This window comes from Camarhynchus parvulus, chromosome 4A (genome assembly GCF_901933205.1).
Source record: "Camarhynchus parvulus chromosome 4A, STF_HiC, whole genome shotgun sequence".
NCBI classification, from domain to species: Eukaryota; Metazoa; Chordata; class Aves; order Passeriformes; family Thraupidae; genus Camarhynchus; species Camarhynchus parvulus.
Genome location: NC_044600.1, coordinates 16,925,982 through 16,952,319, shown reverse-complemented (window position 1 = coordinate 16,952,319; position 26,338 = coordinate 16,925,982). Strand labels below are relative to the sequence as shown.

At 45.9% G+C, this 26,338-nt stretch overlaps 1 protein-coding gene across 3 annotated transcripts in view; it reads left to right on the top strand.

The window, feature by feature from the left end:
• The window catches only part of AMOT (angiomotin), a 60,794-nt gene that overhangs the window by 10,093 nt on the left and 24,363 nt on the right, over positions 1–26,338 (top strand). Inside the window, exons 1-5 of one of the 3 annotated variants that reach the window (XM_030967353.1) lie at positions 787–1,633; positions 14,739–14,904; positions 16,300–17,218; positions 24,016–24,478; positions 25,898–26,042. In XM_030967353.1, coding sequence (XP_030823213.1) covers positions 16,347–17,218; positions 24,016–24,478; positions 25,898–26,042 — 1,480 coding nt within the window. In that variant the 5' untranslated portion in view covers positions 787–1,633; positions 14,739–14,904; positions 16,300–16,346. Of the gene's footprint in view, positions 1–786; positions 1,634–9,554; positions 10,011–14,738; positions 14,905–16,299; positions 17,219–24,015; positions 24,479–25,897; positions 26,043–26,338 lie in introns of those variants that run through there. The other 2 variants (XM_030967357.1, XM_030967356.1) reach the window with 2 other exon arrangements.

Here is a 26,338-nt window from a genome sequence, read left to right as displayed (position 1 = left end):
GTCCTGGGCTGGTGTACATTGCTATAAACCCATTTCAGTCCAGTGGCTTGGCAGGTTGGTTTGGTGGGGCTGACTCCGGTAGGTGCTTCCACAGCTGCCCAGGTGGCTCCTCCTGCAGAGGGACCAGGGCTGTCGTGGGGGGCACCGGGCACAGCATCACCAGCCAGGCCAGGGAGGGGATTGTCCTGCTGTGCTGTGCTCTGCACTGGGGTGTTCTCTCTCACCTCGAATGTTTTGAGCCGTTTTGAGCACCACAATATAAAAAAGATATGAAGCTTTTAGAAGAGTGTACAAAGGGGGCCACGAGGATGGGGAAAAGTCCAGATGGAAACTCTCATGAGGAGTGGCTGAGGTCACTTGGTGTGTTCAACCTCGTTGTGTCTTCAACATCCTCCCAGGGGCACTGGAGGGGCAGCTCCGATCTCTCTCTCTGTAAGCACGGACAGGAGCCCAGGGAGCGGCTGGGGCTGTGTCAGTGGAGCCTTAGGTTGGGAATTCGGGAAAGGTTCTCACCCCGGTGGGTGCTGTGGCACTGCCCAGGCTCCCCAGAGAACGGGCACAGCCCCAAGAGCTCCAGGGGTGTTTGGACACCGCTCCGGGCACAGGGTGGGCTTGTTGGGGTGCGTGTGCGGGTGTGCGGGGCCAGATCCGCAGCGCTCGGGCCGCTCCGTGTGTCCGTGCGTCCGCACACAATAGCGGCGGCGGCGGGCGGGCGGAGCGGGGGCGGTGCCGCGGGCGGGCGGGGCGGGCCCGGGGGCGGTGGCGCTTCCTGCCCGCCCCGGCCCAGCGCTCCGCGGGCCGCCCGCGCCCTCAGCAGCGGAAGGAGGCGGAGGAGGGAGCCCCGCCGCCCGTGCCGCCCGCTCCGCTGTGCTCCGTGCTGCCCGTGCTGCCCGCTCCGTGCCGCCCGGCCCCGCTCCGCTCCGCCGCCGCGCACAGGTAACCGGAGGAGCAGCGAGCGCAGCCCAGCCCAGCCCGGCCGGGCGCGATGCCGCGGGCCGCCCTTCGCTGCCGGGGCCGCGGGCGCTGCCACTGCCCCGGGCGGCGCTGCCACTGACAGCCCAGCTGCCGCTGCCGGACGCGGACTTTCCCCTCTTTGTGTTTATTCTGCCGCTCTGAGGTACCGCTATCCTCCTCCCAGCGACCGCGGGCAGGTCCTGGCTGACTCTGGGATTTTTTTTACCCCCCTTCCAGCTCGATTGCCTGTTCTGAAAGTATATTTATTTTTAATAAAAGAAAAAGTCGAGCCATAAATCCAGTTTGTATCACATTCCCCGTACTGTTGAGTCCGGTTTACTTCTGCGGTTAAAAAAAGTTTACTCCCCCTCCTCCAGTTTTATTGACACTGAGGATGAAGAAGGATTTGCAAATGAAAGCGCCTTGAAATACAGCATCTTTTGGAGAGAGCTCTGCAGTTCTCCAGCCCGTTAAATCTCGAATTCCACCCTTTGCCCCTGCTGAATCCACTGTTCTGCCCTTTACTCTCTGGGGTAAAAAACCAAACAACAACAACAAAAACCCGAGGGGAAAAAGAATACCTTTGGCAGCAGGGAAGCTTTGTGTGACTGACCCAACGAGCTACAAGTGTCCAGTTTCTGAAAAGAAGAAAACCCTTTTGTCTTCAGCAGATCAGTAGGTAAGAGATGTGCTCATGCTGCAAGGGACTCTGCATTCTTTCTCCAGCCTTAACCTGGGAGTTAGACTGGCTCTCTTCTCTGTCAGCTTTTGTCCATCACTTCTCTCTTCTGTAAAGTTTGCTTTTCATCTTGCAAAAGAAAAAAAGAACCAAATATGCTCATGCACCTATTTCACCAGTGGTAGTAAATTGCCAAAACGAATAGTGATGTACTTGTGTGTAATTGGATTGAGTAAAACTCGGTGGAAGTCGCTGAAGTGGGTTTGTGTCAGGCTGTGTTTGAAAGCAGCCGTTTCTTGTGGTGCTCTTTTCTTTTGAGAAAATAATTGCAGTCATTGTGCTTGTAATCCACGTGTTGAGATTGTCTTTGCTGGTCGTGCTGCACAGAGGAGCATCTCTGTGCATTTCTGTATCACACGTGCAAACAGGGCTGCCACAATCGGCTGATTTCTTGTTTCACACTGGAATTTGTTTTACATTAAGTGCTTTACTGCTGTGTCACAAGGTGCAAAAGTGTTGCACCCATAATTAGCACGCCTTAACAGATTATTGAACATGGTCAGGAGCACGCTTGGCACTGTGCGCAGTGAATATGAGGGGATGTTTTCTTTGTTTTGAGATTTTTTTCTTCCCGAAGTAAGACTGAAAACGCAGCAGGGAGATGTGCACATAATAACTGGATGGAGGCCCAGTCTCTGTGCAGGGAAACATATTTTGCAGAATACTCCTTTCTGTAGGGGCCAAGTGCTGAGTGTGTCCTGGTTTACAAGTGATAATACCACAGTGCATGTCTCATTTTCCTTCTCCCCCAGCCCTGTACCCACATTCCTCCTTCCTTCTTTGCTCGCAGGCATTTCTGCAAGGGAAGGACCTGTGGAATTTTGTGTGGCTGCTAGTGGGACTCCTTGTGTCAGGGAAGATTGTATTGTTCCCTGTGGAATCACACAGCATCCCCCAGCAGGAGGAACTGCCTGTTCATGTGGTGGAACCAGCCTTGACATTGAGCTCTTCCCTGCTGCGTGGGTTTTTCCTGTGGATGATACAGGAAATGCTACATATTGGTCTGTCCTGCTCCTGTTCCTCTTTCTTTTTTAAGTTTTGGTGGTTTTTTTTTCCTTCCTCTTCCCTGGAGGGATTTGTGTGGGAAAAGAAGGTGGAATAGGTGGGGCAGCAAGGCAGCGTGCTGTGAGCTGCTGGACCCTCAGACCTGGGGGTGCCTCAGTCTCTGCTGAGGTGCAGCAGCCACTGGGGCACCTTGAGGGGAATGGGGCAAGTGACTGACCAGGATCCCTCCTGGGCCAGAGGACAGGAGCTTGGTTTTGGCTGCTATCTCACGTTTTTCTGCTTGACTGTTTCAGGGCACTGAGCCTTTTCTACCAGGTCAGGGTGGGAACACTGGAGCTGTGTTCTAGAGTTTTCCCTACGCCCTCGTGCTGCTCCCGTGTGAGCATGGGCAGCATCACGTTGGATTTTCAGGGCCGCTGTGAAAACATGAGCCCTACCATCAGGCCCATGACCCTGTTAAATCTCTGGGTCAGACTTTCACCAGGGTTACCTCAGTGATTGCTCCTCGAGGGAGCAGGGTCACGAGCTGACCCTGGAAAAATTTGTGCTGTAGTTGAAGTTGCAGGTTCATCTAGGACACCTGGTCTCCCTCTCTTTTACTTGCTGGACACTTATTTGCAACATAACCCCATCCTTCAAAGATTCCTGTGAGCCAGAAAGACAAGAATGATTTATTTTTCTTGAGGAAAGGGTGGGATTTCCAGATGGAGGGAATGGGGTGCCTGCTCATCCCACAAGTGCTTTGCCTTTTGGATTCTGGAGATGTTTTGCAGGCAGTGCTGGCTGCCCTGGGGAGGGGGCTGGAGGCAGAAGGAGCTGGGCAGAGTGGCCATGTGGTGGGATGTGGGCTTGGAGCTTGAATTTAAATTGTGCTGGCTGGTTCATGTGCTGATAGCGTGGTTCATCATCCTGCCTGCTCCTGGTGACACACAACATCAGATTGTGCCATAAACGTGGGACAAGCAAAGCATTCCCCTTTCCCAGAGCACACTTTGGACTAATGCTTTGTGGCAGAGAATGCCACAGCTGGGCCACAAGGTTTTCATAAGCCTGTGATACAAATGTATAAAAATTCTCTATGGCCTCTAATACAGCTCAAAGGGCAGCTGATTTAGACGTGCCTGAGTGTTGAGGTCAGGAGATCACATTCCATAGGTTACTAGATGAAAGTGCTTCAAGAGGGTATAGCATAAATATTTGATTCATGTAGAAGGGATTGGTGCAAATCCTTTTGTTCCTTCCCCAAAGATGTTCTGGAGGAAAAGCGCTGTTAGGAGGGAAAAAAACCAAACCCACCGAACAACAGAAAACTTGTAACTTCTTTGTGCTGGAGGAAGTTGGATGGTAACATAGTGTATTATTGTTGAATTCCACTAAAATTCTTCTCGTGGGATACACGGTCTTGGAGAACTCTGAAGGGAACTAATGTTTTTAAGTGTAAAATGACTCATAATGCATGGGCTCTTGAGGTTGGGTTTAACATTGTATGCAAACATTGCCAGCTGGTGGGGATCTTTTGGGATAAATAAGAACTGTATTTGCACAAGAAGGCTTGAATGATGCATTTCAGATGCATCCTGATTAGCATAAGCCATTCACTTTGCAAAAGAATAGCCAGAATCCCAGAAGTGGAGATAATTTAATAGTTCTCTTGTTCTCTTTAGTCTGTCTTGCATCAGCAGACTGACCAATCTTTTTGTTTATTTAGAAATAAGGTTGCATTGCTGCCACATTTTCCTAACCATGACAGTGAAATTGAGAATTTGCAACCCCCAAGTTCTCAGAGCATAAATGCTTCTCCCACTTCTAGCCCTTCCTTTTGTTTCCAGTTGAGTGTAATGTGATTTATATTTTTTTTGGGTGGTTATTTTGATAGAACAACTTGCACCATTTAATTCTTCCTAAGGCTCAGCACAATGATGCCTTGCTCCATGGCTGGGGCTCACTGTCACTGCAATGAGCAAACAGCTCAAGGAAAATTTGAGCTCATTAAAGCTTAATTTTCTTAATGTGGAGTAAAATCTGAGCTTGGTTTAGATTGTTCTATTAATGTATACACAGGAATAGGTCTTCAATTTTAGAATTATCAACAGTCCAAGAGTGTGTTAATGTAGAAATACTTCTGGCAGTGAAAGAATTTGTCTGTTTATACCCCCCTTGTGGGGCAGAACTCCTTGTGCACTTTTTGTTTCATTCTTACTAGTGGCTTTTAAAGAGCTGCAGACCTCTGACCTGCAGGGAAGACAAAACCCAGTATAATAAAGTTCTTACAAGTTCAGAGTATGCATTAAACTAAAACCTGGCTCCAAACACCTGTAAATGATGAGATTCTCTGTTTGCTGCAGAATATGTTGTGTGCTGGGCTCTGTTGTGAATTAGAAAGAAAATGATGACCTTGTTCTTGGCAAAAGATTCTTGGATTAATGGATGTTCCCACTTTGGGCTGAAGTGTAAATGCTTTCAGAATAAAGTAAGATGCCTGCTTTCCCCTATCTGGCTGTTGTTGCACATTCCCACATTTCAAGGTACTTTCAGACACTCACTTTTGAAGAAGTTCTCTCAAAGGGTTCCTAATCAAAGCAACCTTATGGATTTTTCCCCCTCCTTGCTATTGTGGACGATATAGTGGGAGCGGAATGTCCTTGGTTGCCAATGTTTGCTGCTAGGTATCCCCCTTCCATGGAGACCAAGTGTTTATAAAAGTGTGAGAACAGCCATTCTTGGGGATTGGCAATAAGGTCCAGGCTCTCTTTCTCCTCTTCTGTCCACTGAAATACAAGAGAGGACTTGGTTCCTCTTAGAAGTGTTCCAAACTGCCTGTTGCTGGGGTTATACACTTGCAGGAAGCACTGGAGGATTTGTCAAAGTGATTTAGTCCATTGTGTTGAATCTGGGCCACAACCCATTTCTGTAAGCTCATTCCTTTCAGGAATTCTTTGCTTTTTTTACTTTTTGATGAGTAGGTACTTTCTGGGTTAGGCTTCCATATACCCTGGTGCCTGATTTTCTCTCTGCATGTGCCCCATATGTGGCAGCAGCATCATATTGTAGACTTAAATCATTGTCTTTTATGAAGGAGCAGGCACCTACCTGGCCTGTGAGTCCAGTTTGGCTGCAGGAGTTGTTAAATCCTTTTATACAGGAGAGAGTATATTCCCAAACAGCTCTGGAATGCAGTGCTGACCACAGGAAGAACTTCCTGCTGCAGCCTCCATGGCCATACCTTCAGCCTTTCCAAAAGCATTTGGTCCATGCTTTGGACAGATCTGATACTGGAACTGTGTCCATGTGAAAGGGATGGGCTCTGTGGAGAACTCCAAGTCAGCAAATATCCAAATCTTGCATATTACCTGGCTCTCCAGAGTAGCCTTGAAATGTTTTCTTCAGGACAGGGAAAAGATCCAACAGCTTTGGGGAAAAATAGTGTGAAGTTGTCCCTAGGAGCCATGAATGTTTAAATATGCAATATAATCTTTTCTTACTTGCCTACTATGCCTGTAAGTGAAAGGAATTTTTCGTGGTTGATGGAATTTGTGTTTACATGGATACTTGGATGTAATTTTAAAAGTAAGAATAGATTTAAAACATACCTGTGTATAAATGGCCATTCAGGGCAAACCAGGCATTTGATGTCAGCAGGAGCTCAATGCATGAGGAGTGAATAGGAATAGAAAATGAAATATGAATTAAACCCCCCCCCGAGAACAGAATTCAAAGGCCTGTGGAAACAAACCCCTCAAAGCTTTAAAATCCTGCCTTAGCAGAGTGGAGAGGTTTGTGTGAGGAGCTCAGCCCAGGTGCATGAGGAACGTGTGTTGGAGTCTCCCTGGGATGGAGCTGTGGGTCCCTGGCTGTTGGATGTGTCATCCTTGTCCTGGGCAGCTCCCACAGGGCTTGGCTGGCCCTGGAGAAGTGAGGGCTCCCTCCTGTTCCCAAGAGCTGAGTGTCTCCTCTGCTCCTGGCAGGCACTCTGCATTCTTGGTCCTGCAGAAGGGCTTCACAGATAAATGCTGCCATTCAGACTCGCTGCTTTTTTACTTTCTCGTCCTCTCTGAGAATGACTCTTGTCTAGTTTGGTTGTGTCTCAGCTTAAAATAACTTTTTTTTTTTTAATACTAAATATTTGAAATTCCTGGGGAGTTTGGAGAGGCCTTTGGTCATTTTCCTTGGTAACCACTGTTGGGCTACGGCTCATCAGTATTGGTCACAGTACAGAACCAGACTTTGTGTAAATGACAAAAAAGTTCGCTGATCCAATAAAATTGGTTTTTAAAGGCTTATTTGTATTAGCAAAGCACTCACAGTGTCCAATTGTAGACCAAGAGGTTGTTGAACAGTTTTCTTATATGAATGTTTATGAATTAAGCCAGTTTAGGATTTTGTTTAATGAATTAATTAGCATTTGTAAGACCTTGTCTAAGAGTTGTGTCACTGTAATATTTTCTTAAAATGTTTTGTGTCTCTACAGAACTTGTTTTTTGAAAGAATTACTTAATATATTAGGATTATTTACTGTAACCCTCAAGGAAAGTAGTTCCACATTTCAGTGACTTTGTTCCCATCAGGGTTTGGTGGACTTTTCCTGCTGTTCTAATTTGGGTGGTTCTGTGTTCAGCTGAAACAAATTTGATTGCTTCATACTGGGGCTAGCCTGTCTTGTTGTGGGGCTTGGGAAAATATATCTTCCTTGTTTTCCCATTGTCTTTTTGAAAAGAAACAAAGCTGAAACCTCCTCTGTATTTTTGGAGAGCCAGAACTTAAAACCAGTGTGAGATGGCATCCCTGCCTGTGCTAGGAGTTGGAATGAGATGGGTTTTAATGTTCCTTCGAACCCAAACCAGTCTGGGATCCTGGGATAGCCTGTGGAGGTGCACAAGGAGGTGGTAATCTAGAATTTTCTGGAGTCAGCACAGCTGAGTGCTGATATTTGTGCTGGGTAAAAACAAATTTGGAACACTTTTTACTGTAAATGATGAAGGTTGAAGAGACCAAGAGCTATTACATAGCCTGTTCCACCCTTCCTTTGGGTAAGATCAGGGATCTGTGGAGAGCAGGCACAAAAGAGCACTCCAAAGTTACATGAGAAAGAGCAGCTTTTGCTCTTGTCGAGCTGGGATTGGGTGTGGAGCACTTGGATCTTCTTTAGAAAAGAAAAAGTTATAAAAAAGCTTAGCACCGCTGGGGGGAAGAGTGGATTTAGCATGTGCTGAAAGCCCAGTGGATTTCTGATTTGGGGGAGCAGGGCTGGCATTAGGAACCGTGTGTGGGACACTGGTGGCCCCATCCCCTGCTGCTCAGGGGGTTTGAGGGGAGCTGCCATGGAGCACTCTCAAAAGGCTGGGATGGAGGTCAGGACCCAGGGGGAGGCACTCTGCAGGATGTGTTCCCTTGGGAGCCCAGGACAGCAGCTTTTCCTGCCTGGAGAGGCCCTGGCACTGCATTCCTCAGGCAGGGGAGGGCTGAGTGCATTTCCTGCACAAGCCCTGCTGGCATTGACTGAGCTCTCAGGGGAGCAGGGAAGGTTAATCACCTTGGATTTGTGCTCCAGGAGCCGTGTGTTACCTCTGCTTTCTGTGCACTCTGTGAAGTTCATTTTGTTCATTAGGGCTCTGAATCTTTAACTATTTTCCTGCAGCTGCTGAGGATCCTTTGCAGAAGTGTCTTCTCCAGCTGTAGAAAACTCTCAGAGGGTTCCTCTGCCTTCTGCTTGCACAAGTCCTGGGGTGCCAACATCCCTGATCCATTTAGGCAGGATCTGTGCTTGCTGTTACTACAGAAAATCTTCCCAGCAGTGATGGAGTTTCTATTAACAAGGCAGAAGTCGTGCTGGTGTGGTTTACACGAGGTTTCCTAAGCAATACACCTAAAACCAATTATTTCCTACTGTAACTGCATCTGGTTTAGAGTGGTTGCTGGAATACTCACATTGAAAGAAATCAATTCCCTGAGTGACATAGTTGTGGCAACAAAAAACATAGGCCAAGACTTAGCCAGTCACCACTGTGCTAAAATGAATGGAGTAATATCTTCCTCCCAGTGTGGTGGTGAGGCTCAATTAATCATCTTATAGGTAATTAAAGGTTTTTTACAAGGTGCATATGAAAAGCCCAGGTGGTTATGATAAAAGAACAACCCCAAAACCACTTTTATAACATCCTTGCTGTCTAAAAATGCAGAGGGTTGGATCTTCTGTAGGGTTTTAGTTTTAATTCATATTTTTAACTCATGGCACCCACTGAGATCTCTCAGTGGTGTTGGGCTGTCCCAGAACTGCACTGGGTTTGTGCCTTTCCTTAGGCCACAGCATCTCTGGCTGATAACTGGCAATTTACCTGTATTTTAGCTGTTTCTTTTTCTAAAGGAAACAAAAAGCAGACCTATGACCAAAGGAGGGGGCATTCCTGCCTGCTTTCTGGGTTCTGTGGTTAGTCTCTTTAAATTCTGTGAAACAGCATTCTGAAAGAAGAAGAGCTCCTCCATATGGGGCTTAAAATAGTTTAAATTGTGGTATTGCTAGAAAAAGCCAGAAAATTCCATGCTAAAGTTAGGCCATAGTGGTTGTTTTCTTCTCTACATCCTCCTCCACCTACGTTTTTTTATTTGTGTCAACTTATGATATAAATTTTCAGGATGTCACAACTGACATATGAGGAAAAACTACCTTAAGGTGGCACAAAAATGGATTTATATCTTTGAGGATCATATTTCCATTGTTTTCAGGACTGCTTAAGCTTTTAGCTTCGAATTTTGACTTTATTTTTAATGTAGATGGTGATTCCAATCTTTTTTTTTTTTTAATCTCAGCAGCAATTAAAAGAGTCTGATCCTATCTGTAGGGACAAATGATGCACTGTCAACATTTTGCTCCCTTCTGATAATGCACATGAAACTGGTTTGCGTGTTTGAAGATTACATTTTACTCTCACATGGTTTTCATTATCTGAGAGCCTCGAGGAGAGGCCTGGACTAAATCAGGGGAGGAATGGAGAAACCACACAATGCAATGAAACTGGTGCTGAGGCATAGTTGGGATGGTTGTGGGACAGGGGCTGCTGACGACAGAAGCAGGGCGCTGCCTGAGTGCCAGCAGCAGCCAGAAGTGGAGCATTCTCAAAACACAAAACAAAGCTTGATCTTGAATTCAAACTGCAGCAATTCCCCAGTTCTGCAGGGATAATAACTGGAAATTGCTGAAGTTTGAGGCAGATGAATCTTGCTTGCTCTGTGCTGGGAGGCAGCTCTCTGAAATGAGACCTGGTGTGGCTGAAGCTGCATGAGCTTGAGCTGGTTTTAGCAAGAAGACATCTAAAAGGTGAGATTTTGGCCTTTCTGGAGTTGATAGCAGAGCTTCCTTTGCCTGTGCTGGAATTTGTGTTTCATTAATGATGCAGAAATGGCAGTACCTGCCCCTAAAGGGTTGTGACTGTGCAGATGTGTGAGCAGTGTTAGGTAGTGCTGCATAACAGTGCAAGTAATTGAGTGGGGTGATGTCTTCATGTAGAAATATTCTCAATAAAAACAGCTGGTTTTCCTATTAGACTGGTATATTCAGAGTAAATCGTCCTGCTCCTGTCACTTTTAAAATTTTAGGGAGGAACTTGAAACCCCAAAGCATTCTTTTCAAAGTGCTTAAAAGCCACTACACATTCCTATTTATACTGGGCTTTGTAAGTGTTTATTCTTTTTTTCCTTTGTAATATAAAGCCTAAATTATGTTGGTGAAGATTATATAGGAACTTCCCTGGGAAGAAATTGATACTTTTTAGTGAGGGGAGCAGTAATTCAAAGGTCAAGTAAGGTCTTGTCAGTTTTTTCCTTTGAGATGTAATTTAGGGGGGATCTTCCCATGTTGATGTCTTGACTTATTTATCTCCAGCCAGACCAAGCAACTTGCTGCCTTTTCTTCAGCCTGCCAGGCTTCCCTGTGCCTGGTGCCAGTGTTTGACGGGCAGGATTAGGGACAGTCTAATCCTTGCTCAGGTGGACTCAGTTTGGCAGGGAGAGTTGTTAAAACCAGGACCAGTCTTTGGTTGTTCTCCTGGCTTTTCCTTGCTGTAGCACGATGATCTAATACAATGGGTATGCATCTTATTTGCCCCCCTCCGGGTGACATTGTTCTTGTTTTTCGTTAAAAGAAGGAAGTTTTTCTTGTTTGCCCGGTGACTCTGCCCTTCTGGAATGAAGATGAGTAATGCTGGCAGCACTCCATGCACCTGCTGGGTGCCACCCTGCGGGATCACCTGAGCCAGGGGCAGCAGATGGAGGCAGGCAGGGCCGGGAGGGTTGAATGGGAGCTGGGGAGGTGTTTATGGTTGGAGTCTGGAACCTCCTCCAGGTTAGGAGCAGGTGCTAAAGTGATCTCACAATGCTGGGACTTGTTGGGTGCTGCCTTGCAGGTCTGGGTGTTGGCGCCAGACGTTGGGAATCTTTATTCTCCAGGACTAGCCTGGTGTGTATTCTGTCCCTTCTCCTCCTCCTCCTCCTTGGGTAGGACTGGAAGGAAGCAAAGAGCATTCAGTGATAACCTCCACTGTTCATTAAATAATTTGGGACCTTGCCTCTGAGCCTTGGTGCAGAACAGCCGCGGTTCCAATGACACAGGTTGAGTGAATTCTGCAGGATCAGGGATCAGCCTGCTGGGCTTTGCGTGGGCCATGGAGCAGCAGTGTTTCCATTACCCAGGGGTGACTCAGCATGGGAGTATTGCCCAGGGACCTCACAGCTGGTCCTTTCCACTCTGTTTCCTGTCCCCTCCTCTATTGCAGAGTGCAGGTCTGTCTGAAGAAAGCCCAGCACTTAAAAACCAACCAAAAACTTCATCTGCCTGGTAGCATCCCATCCCCTGCTGCCAGCCAGGATGGGCAGTATCACAAGGCCCATCCTTTAAGAAACCACAGAATTGCTCTACAGAATTTGCTGCTGGAGTTTGAAGTCTGACACTGGATTGTTTCAGGCGTGAGTGACACAAAACTTAGGAGTAAAACTGAAAGTGCTTAACTGTAGTGCAGCCCTGACGAGATGGTGAACCTGTTCCCATCCCACCTGATGTGTAAGCTAATTAGCTCCTTGGCTAAGCAGTAATTCTGGGCAAGTATGCACAGGCTGTCCTCACAGGGACTCTTGCATTCCTCTTGGTTTCACAAGCTAAAGATGCTTCTCTTTGCTTGTGAGGTTATTATTGCTCCATGCAGGTTTATTGAGCTATAGCATTAGAGCCACTCATCAAACGGTGGTGAGTCGCTCACTTGTCTAAGCTTGTTTATTTTTATAATGCTGGAAAATATTTGCATACTGTACAGAAATGTGCTGCTTTGGTTCCCTACAGCCTGGCAGTATTATCATTTTAAATTCTTCATTAATCTTCCATCCTCACGAGGGACTGGCAAGGTTCCTGTGCATAATTACGTGATGTTTAAGTCAGAAGCCTCAGCTACTGGGTTTTTACACAATGCCCTGCAAACATGAGGCTTTTCTTCCTTAAATAGTACCTACACTACCCCCATTTTGTGCCCATTCTTGATCTCAGCATGGTGAAGCATTATTTGCAATTCCTGTCTTAGTTCTAGCAGTTCTAGGTTCTGATGTTTCCTCCAGAGCTTTTCCCTCAAATTACCAGCAGTAATTTCAGACCAGAGTTCAGAATGAGGTGTAAGATGATAGAGCTACAATGCTTGGGAGCAAATTGCAAAATTGATTCAGCCTGGGAAATCTCACCGTGGTTGCTTGGATGAGATTTGATCTAAACCTGGATTTTCCACTGGAAAAGGTGTTTCCAGGCTTTGTGGCTATGGAGAGTGCACCATCCAATCCATACACTTTGGCAGAGTTGTTGCTAGTCTGATTTCAGCCCTATCAATCATAATAGATGTAGGCTAAACCCCCAAATATGTCTGTTTAAAGTATCTACAGAACCTTCCCAATTTCCTTCCAGCTCTATCATAACAACTTTTCCAGTGCATCTCACTAATTTCCATCTTTGGCACAGTGAAAACCGAAATTGCTGGAAGAGCCTGACAAAAAAATAGAGTTTGGTGTCCAAATAAATAACACATGGGCTTCAGCACCAATTGTACTGTTCATTTTTGTGTTTTGTTAATAGAAAAGTTAACTCACTGGTTCTGCCAGGAGTTTTCAGCCTGCTCAGAAAGCAGATTCCAGGAATGCTGCCACCCAAGTTAGTTGCACAAGATTTTCTTTGTTAATTAAAAATAATGGGATAAAACTGAAAAAAAATAGGCTACCAGTTGGTATTTAAAGAAAGCGGATTTGTTGGCCAGAATATCTTCATATTGTATCTCAGCCCACCTTTTGCTTTGGGTTTCCAGGTTGATTTCTAGTTTACACCCACACTAAAATTAGTAGTATTCAGTTCCAGCAAATGTTTTTCAGTGTGAACTGTGCCTTCCCTCCATCAGCTCAGCAGAATGAGCTGGTAGTGCTGAGGAGTGAAGCTCTGCATGTGAAATGGTTCCTGGAGCATTTGAAGGAGTTAAACATGCACAGATTGGATTTGTCTGTTGAAAAAAAATCTTTAAGGCAGAGAGGCGGAATCTCAAGCTGGATTGTATCTTTGTATTAAAAAAATAAACAATCCCCCCCACCACCTCCTTAGATTTTTCCAGTTGAGACAAAAGAAATCTTTGGGTGGAAAGGCAGCATCATATTGCATAATAAAAGCCTTTGTATACTCTAATAAAAAGGGTTGCTCAGGGCAGCTTGGTTTAAAATAAATATAAAAAGAAGAGTCAGTGATGATTCTGGTGTGAGGGGGATGAGGAATCCTTAACTTCTGTTGTGCAACACTGAGAAAAGAGGCTAGAAATTGCTCTAGTTATCTGCTATCTTTAATGCCTGCTTTAAAGGCTCTTTACTGCATATTTGCTGGCAGCTGTTTTCAATATATCCCTCTCAAGCTAAGTCACCAGTTAAGAATTTGACATTAGCTGCTTTTTTCAACCATCTTGAAGTACCACACCACACAACACTGCCTTGTTCTCTCCTTAGATATTGTTCATGTGCCTTGAAATTGCTGTTGACACCTCAAGTATTTAACTTGCAGATCTGAGATAGTTTTTGTTGGGTGTGGATTTGTGCTGTAATAAGTCAGAGACAGAAGTATCCACGTCTGCATTCCTTCACTACATCTGTTCACTTTATTTTTTGCAACATTCCAGGAAATTAAGTTAAATTATACGTATCAATGAATATTTTTAGTTTCACTAGTTCTATTTTCATTGCCTTTCCTTAAAGTATGACTACACTGAGTGCACAAATATGTTTCATATCTTTTGCACTGCTTTTTCTTTAGGACACCTTCAGTAACTGCTTCTTGTAACATGCCTAAATACACATTGTTCTGTATTCTCCTGCTTCTCCTCTCAATGGTTAAAATTTCTTTACTGCTTCATATTCATATTCTGAAGGAAAAAAGTAATGTAATTAAAGAGTGTTTTGGGAATTAGAGCTGTGCTCTGCAATGTATTTCTGGCATAAACTCTTTTCAGTGTCCTTTTCTTCCCCTGACTTTCCTAGTCTGTAAAATAAAGCTAATATTTACAAACTGATCATTCTCACAGTCATTTCTGAGACACAGTGTGTTGAAGTTTATCAAGCATTTCACAGTGTCACCATCCACCAGAGGATTTCTGCTGACACAGTTTGAAATACTCAGCACCACTGGCAAAGGAGCCATAAGCACAGGGCATCCTCATCTGTGCTGCAGCTTTCATTCTGAGCAAAAAATAAAACAATGGAGTTAAAGAATTAGCGGGTTTTAATCACTGTTTCACTTGGAGGCACAGATGGGACAAAGCATTACTTGGCAACATTTAATCTTGGAGCAGAAATGGTCATGATTAAAGCAGCAGCTGGAGGAGATTGCTGGGGACACAGGGGTTCATTCATCCTAAAGGGATCAAAATTGTTGGGCTCTGTGAGAAAACAAGAAGCTACAAAAGGAAAATCTGAAATATGGGCTAAGGTTTATTATTTGGAGGGTCTCATCTACTGATTAAAATTATATTTTCAATGCTTTCCTCAGAATTATTTTGGGAGCGAGGGGAGTATCAAGTGATCAGGCCTGCTGAAGAGGAGCCTGAAGCCATCTCTGAGTGGAGATCTTGGGTTTGCAGGAGGAAGGCTGAGTTTGTCCCCCCATGTGGCAGAACTGCTCCTCCTTACCAGGGAACTGCAAGTGAAGGACAAAGGTATGTGCCACTTCAAACAGCATTTCAAAGGAGTCACATTCCAGGTCAGCTAACAGGGCCTGAATTCCTGCCGTGGTGGGCAGCCTGGAATGAGGTGGATTTTAACTTTCTCTTCATTAAGATTTGCAGGAGGCTTTTGTGTGCCCAGTGGGAGTCCTTGGGTTGCAGGGGTTGAGTGTTCTGAGGGAGCAGACAGGGAGGTTGTGGAGATGCAGCACAAAGCAGACCCTTCAGGCCTCCTGGTTCTGCCACAGAACAAACTGTTGGGAACAAGTTACCTTCTGCTAAGGGACAATGTAATGCAGAAAAAAGGTCACAAAAGAAAATGCTAGAACACCAACACGTGTTCTGCTGTCAGGGCAGAGCCGCAGCTTGGCCAGCGAGTGCGGCTGAGTTCTATTCTGAGCTGTTCTAGCTCAAAAGGAGCTCTGCTTTCAGTTACATGTCTCAAAGGTATAATTAATTTTTGATATTTCAACTCAGGCAAGGCCAGTGGGCCTGAGTTTCCATGACACACTCCTGACTCCACTGGGAGGCTGAGCAAAATGCAATTGCTGTTGGTCACTGGCTTAATCTGTACTTAGGATGTGCCTGACATTGGCTCTTTGTGTTTCTCTCATTGGGAAGCAGTGTTTTTTCCTGCCACTCGGAGGTCTTTTTCTGTTCCTTAGATCAGACAACTCTTTTTCCTCCCCTTGCATTTGCATGCATTCCGCTGAGGATATTTAGATGTGTGAGGATTTGGTTGCCTTTGTATAGCAGGAAGTTCCCGAGTCCTCACTTGCACCGTGCCTGGGGTTTTCTGCAGCAAGGAGAAGAGGTGCTGATCTCACTCTGGGCATTTCATAATTCTGAAAACCTGCTGGCTAACTAGGTATTCATGACTTGCTTTATGCAAGCTGAGAGATTTCTTTACTTCTTTTGAACCATATGCTATCTCAATGGGCCTATTTTTTGTTTTTTTCTTTCCCTTAAAACTGACAATTGCTGATTTCACACTTCAGTCCTTGTCTGCCTACAAATATGGGAAGTGTATTTCATTGTTGGTAACTCCAAGTATAAAGCAAACAGGTTTCAGGCATTTTTACCATCATCCTGTGAATTCCACGTCTCCTTTTTGCCCGAGATGCTGTCTGAGGTATTTGGCACGCATCCCTACAGCTTGAAGCGGATTGATTTGCCTATAAACTTTCAAGTCACCTTTCATCACCTTTCTGAGGCTTTGCCCCCCGGGCATGCACGTCCTTCTTAGGTCTCCACGGGCCTTGATGACCTCCATTGTTATGGGAACCTTTGGTAATCTAACCTGCTTTTTTTCTGTATTTCAAGCCGTTGCTCCTGAATATCTCTCCCTCGATCCACTCAGGCGCTAATAACCGTGTCTCCTTTCCTTAGGTCAAGGGCAGCTTTTACGTTCCACCCAAAAGGCACCACAGTTTGAGATGAGGAATTCAGAAGAGCAAGCAGCTACGACAGTTTTACAGCGCCTGCTGCAGGAGCAGCTCCGATACGGGAACCCAAATGACAACCGCAACCTTCTGGCCTTACACCAGCAAGCCACAGGCAATGCCCCCCCTTTCAGCAGCACCGGCAGCCCGGCCTCTCAGAACGAAGGGCTGAGCTCCCAGGAGCACCAGCTGGTCACTCATGCTGCCCGCCAGGAGCCCCAGGGCCAGGAGATACAGGTGGACAACAGCATCATGGAGAAGCAGCTCTCACCACGCCTGCAGAACAGCGAGGACCTCCCGACCTACGAGGAGGCCAAGGTGCAGTCGCAGTATTTCCGGGGCCAGCCGCACGCCAGCGTCGGGGCCGCCTTCTACGTCACGGGCGTCACCAACCAGAAGATGAGGACTGAGGGGAGGCCCACGGTGCAGCGGGTGAGCCCGGGAAAGGTGCACCAGGATGAGGGACTGAAGGACCTCAAGCAGGGCCACGTGCGCTCCCTGAGCGAGCGGCTGATGCAGCTGTCCCTGGCCACCAGCGGGGTCAAGGCCCACGCGCCCGTCACCAGCGCGCCGCTCTCCCCGCTGTCCCCGCTCTCTCCCCAGCAGTCCAGCGACCCTTACAAAAATTCTAGCTCCAATGAGTTCTACAAGAATTCGGTGCAGCCCCCTTCCCAGCCCAGCATCAAAGGAATGGAGCAGCGGGGGCCTCCCCCAGAGTACCCTTACAAAAACGTGTCCACCCCATCTATGAACTGCAAGCCTCAGGACTCGGGGCATTTCTATAGTGACCATCGCATGAGCCAGCAGGGAAGATCTGATGGGCCTATGATGAGGTATCAGCATCCCCCTGAGTATGGCTCAGTCAGGTAAGAGAGACCTTAAAACAAGCCCTGTGACAGCCACATAGGGAATGACAACATAAAACTCAGTCCATGAATGACAATATAAAACTAAAACAGCCATGTGGAGAATGACGATATAAAACTTTCAATCACCTTCATTCCTGAGACAGGTTTTCCTTCTGCAAAGACCTCATTTTCATTATGTGAGATGACATGTTGTGTTCAGCTGCAGAGACTGTCTGGGAGGACTGTTACCTGCTTCAGTAGCTGACTAGAGAGGCCTGATGCTTTTTTACAAAAAAAAAAAGATCCGAAACAAGCCAGCTTGATTTTATGGTATGGGGAAGTTCAATGCTGAGGCTCCAGAGCCTCACAAAAGCTTTGCTACAAAAGCCAAAGTTATGGTCTGATTCATTGTAGAAACTTGCAGTTACTTATTGCAAGAATTAAGTTGTTCTTTAATTACATCCGCCAGGCAAAAGAATTTTCTTAAAAGTGGATCACATAGGAAAGGAAAAAGTGAATGAAAGCAATAATGGTGCAGGTAACAAAAATCACCTCTGAGAGTCCTGTAGAGTTTTTAGAATTTTATTTTCAGTGGTTCGAAGTGTAGGAGACAAAAATGGAATATGATTTATGCCTCATCCCAGGCTTGCTTGTTCAGCTTTTGCTCATTTTTCTTGCATCATTTGAAATCTCAGCCTGTTCTGGTTCCCTCTAGATAAGGAGCTGGATTTGGCTTGAACCAAACACTGATGTCCGTGTGGGAAGATGAAGTTTTATTAAGGTTTTAAACCTTAATAAACCCCAGCTTCACTTTACCTGTTCCCATACCATCTCATCCCTGCCTGACACCAGGTGGGATCTGCTGTCGTGATTTTGGCCTCATTTTGAAGCTAAAAGGGTAATTCAGAGGAGCAACAGGAGGATGTAAATGGAGAGGTCTCTGTGAATTTGTGTTTGCACATTTTGAGGGGAGCTTGAAGAAACCAGTCAGTGTTTGGGAGCAGAGTCTGAGCTTTAGGGAGTTTGAATCTGCTCAGAACCTTCCTAGCCCTATGAGGAGCTATTTTCAGAGTTTGTCCACCATTGTTTGTGATCTGAAATGACTTCAGCAGCATACAAGCCTGATGAAAAGACCCTTTGATCTGGCTAAATAAATAATAAAGAGGCCAGGAAAAGGGGAAGTAAAGGGTTTAGGGGGGGTAATGATTGTAGAAGCTCGTTGCAAATGTTTTTGCAAATTCAAAGGCCTCAAACCTCTGTGCACATGGGGCAGAGAGGGGAAACAGCTCCTTGGTGGTTCTGCTGCATCAGAAATACTCCTTATATTATATGCAGTGAGATGTAGCCTGCTTGCTGTTCAAGGGAGAGGTATTTGAAAACACGCCAGCAGTCAGCTCCTCTAGACAGGGTGATTTTTGTCTGTATTGGATGGATCCTGGCTGCTTTGAAAGAACATGGTGGGGGGAAGGAGGGGGAGGAGAAAGGTTCAGCTGGCAAGGTTTCCAGTAGGGGAAGCAACTGAAATTTGTCTTCAAAGCACTGGGAATCTAATGAGGTTACTTTTTAACCTAAATAGCTGCACAGAGGAGAGGTTTCCTTTGCAGGCAAATGCTGGAGCAGTAGAACAATTGCAAGACTAATCCATAAATTACAGAGCAGCGTAGCAAAGGAAGGCAGCGAGTCCTCTATTCCCCTCCCTCTCCCACATGCTGTAAGAGAAACTGTCATTTAGACAAGAAACCTTCTGTGTTGCTGAAGGTGCAGCTGGGTGATGGTATGGGGATTTTAAAGGCAAACAGCTCCGGGGAGAGCTTTTGCTTCTCACCAGGAGCGTCCTTGCAGTCTCCAGCTTTCCTGCACCGCGGCTCAGCCTTTATCGGGATTCATTTGGATTGGTAAATGTGTGCATTTTTTGAATTGTGCGTCAAGGAAACAAAGCCCCTTCTCTGTGCTCCCGAAGCCACACCCTTTTCTGCGGGTTTTTCCCCTCATTGTTCGGGGGAATTTGAGGGTGACCTAATGATGCGGTTAAATAAAACTCGTTGAGCAAGATAAACATTGGGGAATTCACAGCATTCTCATGCTTCACCCTCCCCAGTCTGGGAAAGGAATGGGCTGTGTGGTAAGTTTAAACCAGTCTGCAAACAGTTTGCCTCACCTGCTCCTGGGCGGTGGAAGTTTGGGAGCAGTGTATGTTGGTAATGATGTTGGTTTAATGTAAATACCGGGCATGCCGGAGGCATCTCTGCTGTTATTTGGAAATTTTACAGAAAGTTTAGAAGAGGGCTGGCCACATGTGAAGCTCCATTGAGTTCTCTCCCTAATACTTCAGCTGCACTTTACCATTGGTTGTGAAAACACCCCTCCAGTCTAAGAGCAGAGCATGAGTGCCTTGGGCTCTGTGTCCTGGGGCTGCAAGGGCTCCTGTGGCAACACAGCGAGGGCTGGAGCAGCTTTGGGTGCAGAAAAAGCCCCTGTCCGATGCATTTTTGGGTGCAGAAAAAGCCCCTGTCTGATGCAGTTTTGGGTGCAGAGGAAGCTCCTGTCTGATGTATTTTTGGGTGCATATGAAGCCCCTGTCTGATACATTTTTGGGAGCAGATGAAGCCCCTGTCTGATACATTTTTGGGAGCAGAAGAAGCTCCTGTCTGATGCATTTTTAGGTACAGAGAAAGCCCCTGTCTGATGCATTTCTAGGTGCAGATAAAGCCCTGTCTGGTGCATTTTTGGTTGCAGATGAAGCCCCTGTCTGATGCATTTTTGGGAGCAGAAGAAGCTCCTGTCTGATACATTTTTGAGTGCAGAGGAAGCTCCTGTCTGGTGCATTTTTGGGTGCAGAGGAAGCTCCTGTCTGGTGCATTTTAGGGTACAGAGGAAGCCCCTGTCTGATGCAGTTTTGGGTACAGAGGAAGCTCCTGTCTAGTGCATTTTTGGGTGCAGAGGAAGCCCTGTCTGATGCATTTTTTTGATGCAGAGGAAGCTCCTTGTCTCGCTGATTCAAGCGCCATCCTCTGTCTGGAGCCCAAGTGACTGAGCTCCTGCTGAGGTGATTAATCCCATCGACTTCACAGAAAGTTTTTGAGAGGGAGGTCTGCAGAATTTGTCCCGTAATTAGTAAATCACCGTGTGCACTGCGTTCCCCTGAGCAGCATCAAAGTGGGGGCTAATCAGGTGTGACTGGGCAGCAGAACAAAAATTCCTGGGTTTGATTTCGGCTGTGTAATGGAGTGGAGCGTGCTCCCTCCCGCGGGCAGCATTTCCTGCTTCGTGCAGAAGGGGAGCTGGAGCTTCTTGGACATGAAACGGGCAGGAGAAGCTGGGAAGGCATTAGAAAAAACCTTAAAGAGCCAGAGATCTTTCCTGGTCCTTTCATTCTTGGCCTTCCCCACTGTGCTGCTGTGCCACAGACCTTGTGTGTGTCCCTCTGTCCTGGCAGCCTGAGCACCCCATGGCTGCAGAGCTGCCCTCGCTGCCTGGCTCTGCCTTCCTGCCCCAAAAGCTCAGCTCACCCTGGTGCTTGCAGAGCCATAAATCCAGGTTTGTACTTGGCCTCTGTGGAGTTCCTCTGTCCATGCCAGAGAGCAGAAATTCCTGCATGGTGCACAGAGAAGTGGCCCTTAAAGTTATGCTTCCAAACCCGAATACTTGTAGGGGTAATTGCTCTGAGTTTTGTTTTCCCCCTGCATTTGGTTTATTCAGGTCTCTGTGACACTGAGGCAAATGGAAGGAGGTTGTGTAATTTTGTTGTATGTGTGTTTTGAGAGTCTACATTTTTTCTGAAGTGGTTGGTTCAGATAAAATTGTGATTGCTATTGCAGGGTTACCTGAGGACTCATTCTCTCACGGAGGGAATTTTTTGCTACCATTTTATCAGCAATACTGTTAAGTGACACAAATAGTCAATTTTACCTTTACGTTTTGCAGTGTAGCATAAAAATATTGAAAAAATCCAAATTGTGTTTGTTTACCTTTCTGACTCTCTCAACCCAAAATTGCTTTACCAGAGAAATAAATTCTTCATTTCTCTTGTTAATATAAAGAAATCCCAGAGCCAGGTATTTTTTACCCACAAAATGTATGTAAGTATTTTATAAGACTAAATTGTAAGCAGTGGGAATGCCAAAAAGTTCTTTGAATGTGTATGTAAAAGTTTGCATGCAAGATCTTAAAAAGTCTGGTGTCACTGTGAGGTTACCAGGATTTTTAAATACAATTTTTTTCAAGATGGTATTTTTTAAATATAATTTTTTAGGATGTATTAACCCAGCTGTGCTGTCTTGTTCTGCTGGGAATATAAATGCATTTGTGACATTTTGGAAGCCCTAATGCTGTTGGTAATGCCACAGAGCTAGGGACTCCAAGCTCTCATGTTCTAGCTTGAGCCCACAAGACTGATATAATTTCAAGACTATGAGAGGCTTTGGATCTGAGTGCCAAGATGCTGGAATTCTTGGAAATGTATCCTGTTTAGAAATACTCAGCCATGATTTCCTAGAGTTGTTCTTTACAATAGGTTTAAAAAGAAATGATCATTACAAGGCATGTCAGTTCCACTGGCCCTTCAGAATTAAAGTGCTGCTGTTGTGTTTCTTTGGCCATTATTTTGTTCATCTCATTGGTGCTTAGGATGGCAAGGTTCTGCCACTGGGTCTCTGTTGACAGAATAACAAGATGTTTTTAGTCAAAATGTTAACACTGGCATCTAAATCATCCTCATGAGGCTTTTAAGATTAACTCACTGACACCAGTCTCCCTGAGTATCTGCTCCAGGTTGTTTTCAGACTGGAAAAGAGTGTTTTGTAGGTTGAAAATTGGTTTTTTGCACCCATGAGGCAGACTGGCAACGTATTTCTTTTTGATCTAACTCTGTAGGTCATCACAGATGAAATGTCACAGCAAGGTTATTCCCTAATTGATTACAACATCAAAGCAGGGCATTGGTGATAGGTAAAGAATAAACTCGGGGAGATGAGTGGTTTGTGAGGATGCAAAGTTTTAACTCTGCACACAACTGGGTGAGCTGAGAAAGCAGCAGGAAACCACCTGAGACAAACCAGGTGACCTTGAGCATGGCCTGTGATGGTTTGGCCTCATTCTTCATTATGAGAACTGGCAAATGAAGTTAATGAAATCAGTGCAACAATAAGTAGAGCTGCCCCCCTGGGAGGAGAAGCACCAAATTGCTGCTACTAAACTGAACATTCCTGAGGAAATTAATTGCACATCACTCTTCTGCATGACCCCTGAAATCCTCATGCTGCAAATGATCATTTCTGGGGAAATACAGCTCCTGAAATGATGCTGCTGGCAGGGACCACAGTCATCTGAAAGTGAGGAGAGAAACAATAGCTCGAGCAGTGATTCTGTTTTTTCTTAGTTAACAAAGGCTAGATTTGTTCCTCCATTAAGGAATTTGAGCAGGAGCTTGGAGGTTTCTCTGCAGGGAAGCAGGGCAGTGAGACATGAAGGGCATGATGCTGAAATAGTGAACCCTGTGCTGGGCTGAGAGCTGCTGAACTCCCCTGTGCTGCTGCCAGATGTGAGTAGTGCCCAGATGTGAGTGGTGGGTGCAAGGAGTGATTCCTTCTTCTTGGAGAGCAGGAAGGATGGTGCTGAGTGTTTGCACTTGGGCTCAGAATTGTGTGTAACCCTTGAGCTCCCAGCTCAGCTTCCTGCTCACTGCTGTCAGTTCCTGGTGCTGTAGGAATGCTGTGAGCTGCCTTGTCCATCCTCTGCAGAGCAGGAGTCCCTCCTGGGAGCACAGGCAGCCAGAGGGGTGTTCTGTAGCAGCTCTGGCCAGGTGGAACAACAGTGTGTTGCTTTTCCAGCTGCAGGGCTGAAGGGCATCCCAAAGGGTGGGAATTTTGTCAGAGCAGCAGGACACGCTGAGCTGCCAGGCTGGGTCTGCTCTGGCCTGAGCTCCATGCTCAAGAAGAGACTGGCTGCAGCATGGAGAGGGAGGGACTTCAACTGTTAGAATAAAGAACATCCAGACAAGTTAAAGGTTGAATGTTTTTGGAGGAGAAAGCAAATCCTGCCTCCTGAGGTCATCCAAGCATGATAAATCCACAGTCTTCTCAGGCAGATTTCTCACTTGGCTGATGCAGCAGGAGTTGAGCTGGGGATCTCCAGAGCCTGGGAAATGTGAGAGGGTGTAGCTTGGATGTAATTCTGTGGCAGACTCAGGCAGGTTATAGATTGGTAGATGTGTCTCTGATAGCCTGCAGAGGTTATTGTTAGGAGCAGTAAGCACACCTACTGCCTAGGACAGGGCAGGTTGGAATGAAATGCTGCTTCTGATTCTTAGGTTGGTTTTCAGATCCTTTATTTGTCTCATTTAGCCAGGCTGCAGTTTATTGATTGATATTTCAGAAAGCTCAGATCAGTGATACTGGAACACTTAGCATCAAGCTTAGCCAATGCTTTCAACTCTCTATCCTGGCTTGCAGAAGAAGATTGTTTTCTCGATGACAGATGGCACATTTAAGGCCAGAACAAAAGAGCCTGTTCTTAGCAGTCCTTAGTTGAGCAGTTTTATCCACAAAGTGTGGAGAAAAGTTACAAAAATAATTTTGTCCAGTAGTTGTTGATGCACTATCTTTTAGTACTTCTGTAAAAAAAAATAGTTTCTAGGAAACACCTTTGTGTTCTTAGAATTTGCTAAAGATTTGATTTTGAAATGCTTTTTAAATGGAAGAAAGCCTCACTTGAGTCTTTTGTATGGGAAGACGTGCACAGGAGCTACACACCTTGTCCCTGGTTTGTGCACCTTCCTGTGCATGACTGTGATGGAGCCTGTGCTCTCTGTTTTCCAGGCAGAACCCAGATGTGCAGCTGCAGTTACAACAGAGACCACCTCACCACCACAGCCCAACTTCCTCCTTGACATCCCTGGGATCTTTGACTTTGCTCCAGTCTCCACCACCCTCTAGGCTGTCCCCATCCCAGCATCAGCAACCTCTGACTCCCAGCCAGGCAGATCCTGGTGTTCTGCCCCGGCCCCAGCAGCCTTTCCTGTCCAACCCAGTCCAGCAGGGGGATCTGTACCGACTATGCCAGCCCTTCCTGGGCCCCCAGCAGCAGCAGCAGCAGCAGCAGCAAGGAGACTCCTACTCCATGAGAGCCCAGCAGATCCCTTCCCCATACCAGCAGGTGCAAGTGGATCCTTTTGCCATCGTGTCCAGGGCCCAGCAAATGGTGGAAATCCTGTCCGAGGAGAACCGGTCCCTACGGCAGGAGCTGGATGGGTGCTATGAGAAGGTGGCCCGGCTGCAGAAGGTGGGTGGTTGTGTAATTCAGGCATTCTCCTGTCTCTGGTCTAGTCCCTAATTGAATCATTTAACCTGCAAGTGTTGGATTCCTTTGCTGAAGGGATTGATGAGGTACTTTAGAGTCTTTCGTATGCAGATTGATTAGTCTGTGTCGTGTGCCTTTGGGCAGCAGCTTAACTTTGGCAGAAGATGGAATCAAAGCCTTCAGTTTTCTGCTAATAGTTCACTGACCTTGCTCAGAAGCACATCCTCCTCAGCTGCTGAAGAGGCTGACTGCTTGGATTGCTTGGCTAAGTTAAGGTTTGTCCAGGATAGCAGCAGGTTTCATTTTCCCCAAAAGACCTCAGAGCTGCAGGAAGGGCCTGCTTGGGGTGGCATGAGACCACAGCCACTCAAGGAGGCAGAGGGGACATGGCTACAAAACTGGTTGGCACCACAGTGTGCAGGGCAAGTAGTGCTGCTATAGCTACATTAAAGACATTTGGACTGCAGGACTGGGACTAACATTCCTTTTGTCCCTCTCTCAACACCACACAATTTCCATGAAAACTTAATATCTTGATTTGGACCCAGCTATTTGCCTCCTTTGGCTTTATGGAACAAGCAGAATAAATGATGCTAAGACATTTAAAAGGAAATACCCCAGTGAGACAGACCCATCATTAATGTGCATGTGTGGAGGTATTTTCATGCTGCCTCACAGAAATAACTTCTTGATGACCAGTGGTTTAAAGCTGGGCAGCAGGTCAGCTTTGCTTTTGCCTTGCAGCTGTGGAAAGGCTGATGCTACTTAGCAATTTAGGACTTGGTGGGTCTTGCTGTGCTCTTTGCACTGAGCTGTGTTTGGGGCCAGAAAAATGTGTTGGTGCTTGTCCTTGAGTTTAGATGACCAGTGTGGCTTTCCACACTCATTATTCCCCATGTTACCTTTTACCTCTTATGTTTGTTTGGTCGTATTTTTTTTTTTAATGTTTCTGGCCAGGAAATACTTGAGAGAATTGTTTGACAGCTTCCTGATAATGACAGAAGGATACAAATGCACTTCCCTCCACCTCCCTGTTGATCATTTGCTGTAGACAGTGCTGATGGGGTTTGCTATGGTGTGGATCCACACTTCCATAGCAAATCATGCCCAGCAAGGAGAGTTAGGAGAGAATCTCCTGCTCTAGATGATCAGAGAAGCTTTACACTGAAGAATAAAGCATATCCTGAAAGGAAGGATAAAGCATATTTTATTGCAAAATTATTCAGCCACTGGTATTCTTTCTAGAGAGGGATTCATCACAGACCTGAGACTTTTTTCTACTTAGTGTATAAATATAGGTTTCCTTCAATAAAGAACACTTGAGACAAAGTAATCTCCTGTCCGAGACAATGAAATTTGTTAGTGGAAAATATTATGTGCTTGTTTTCACTTTCACTGCAGCTGGAAACAGAAATTCAGCAAGTTTCAGAGGCCTACAAAAACCTGGAGAAATCATCCTCTAAGCGGGATGCCCTGGAAAAAGCCATGAGAAACAAACTGGAAGGAGAAATTCGTAGGCTTCATGATTTCAACAGGGATCTAAGAGGTAAATGAAATAAAACTTCTGTTCTTCAATGCTGAGGGTTTTTATTGTTATGTTTACTTGGCAGGACAGAGTTTTGCTGCAGAATTCAGTCTGACACGACTGGAATATGACAAGATCCTCAGGTGCATTCAGTAGTCAGAGATTTTAAGCACTTGCTGGAGGAATGGAAAAGACAGGTTTAGGAGAGGGCTGCAGTCTTTCATTTCCAGCCTGTTTCTCATTGACAAGAAACATGTGATAAGCCAAATACCATAAACCAGATGCAAGCCTGGAATTCTCTCATGTCTTATATCCTA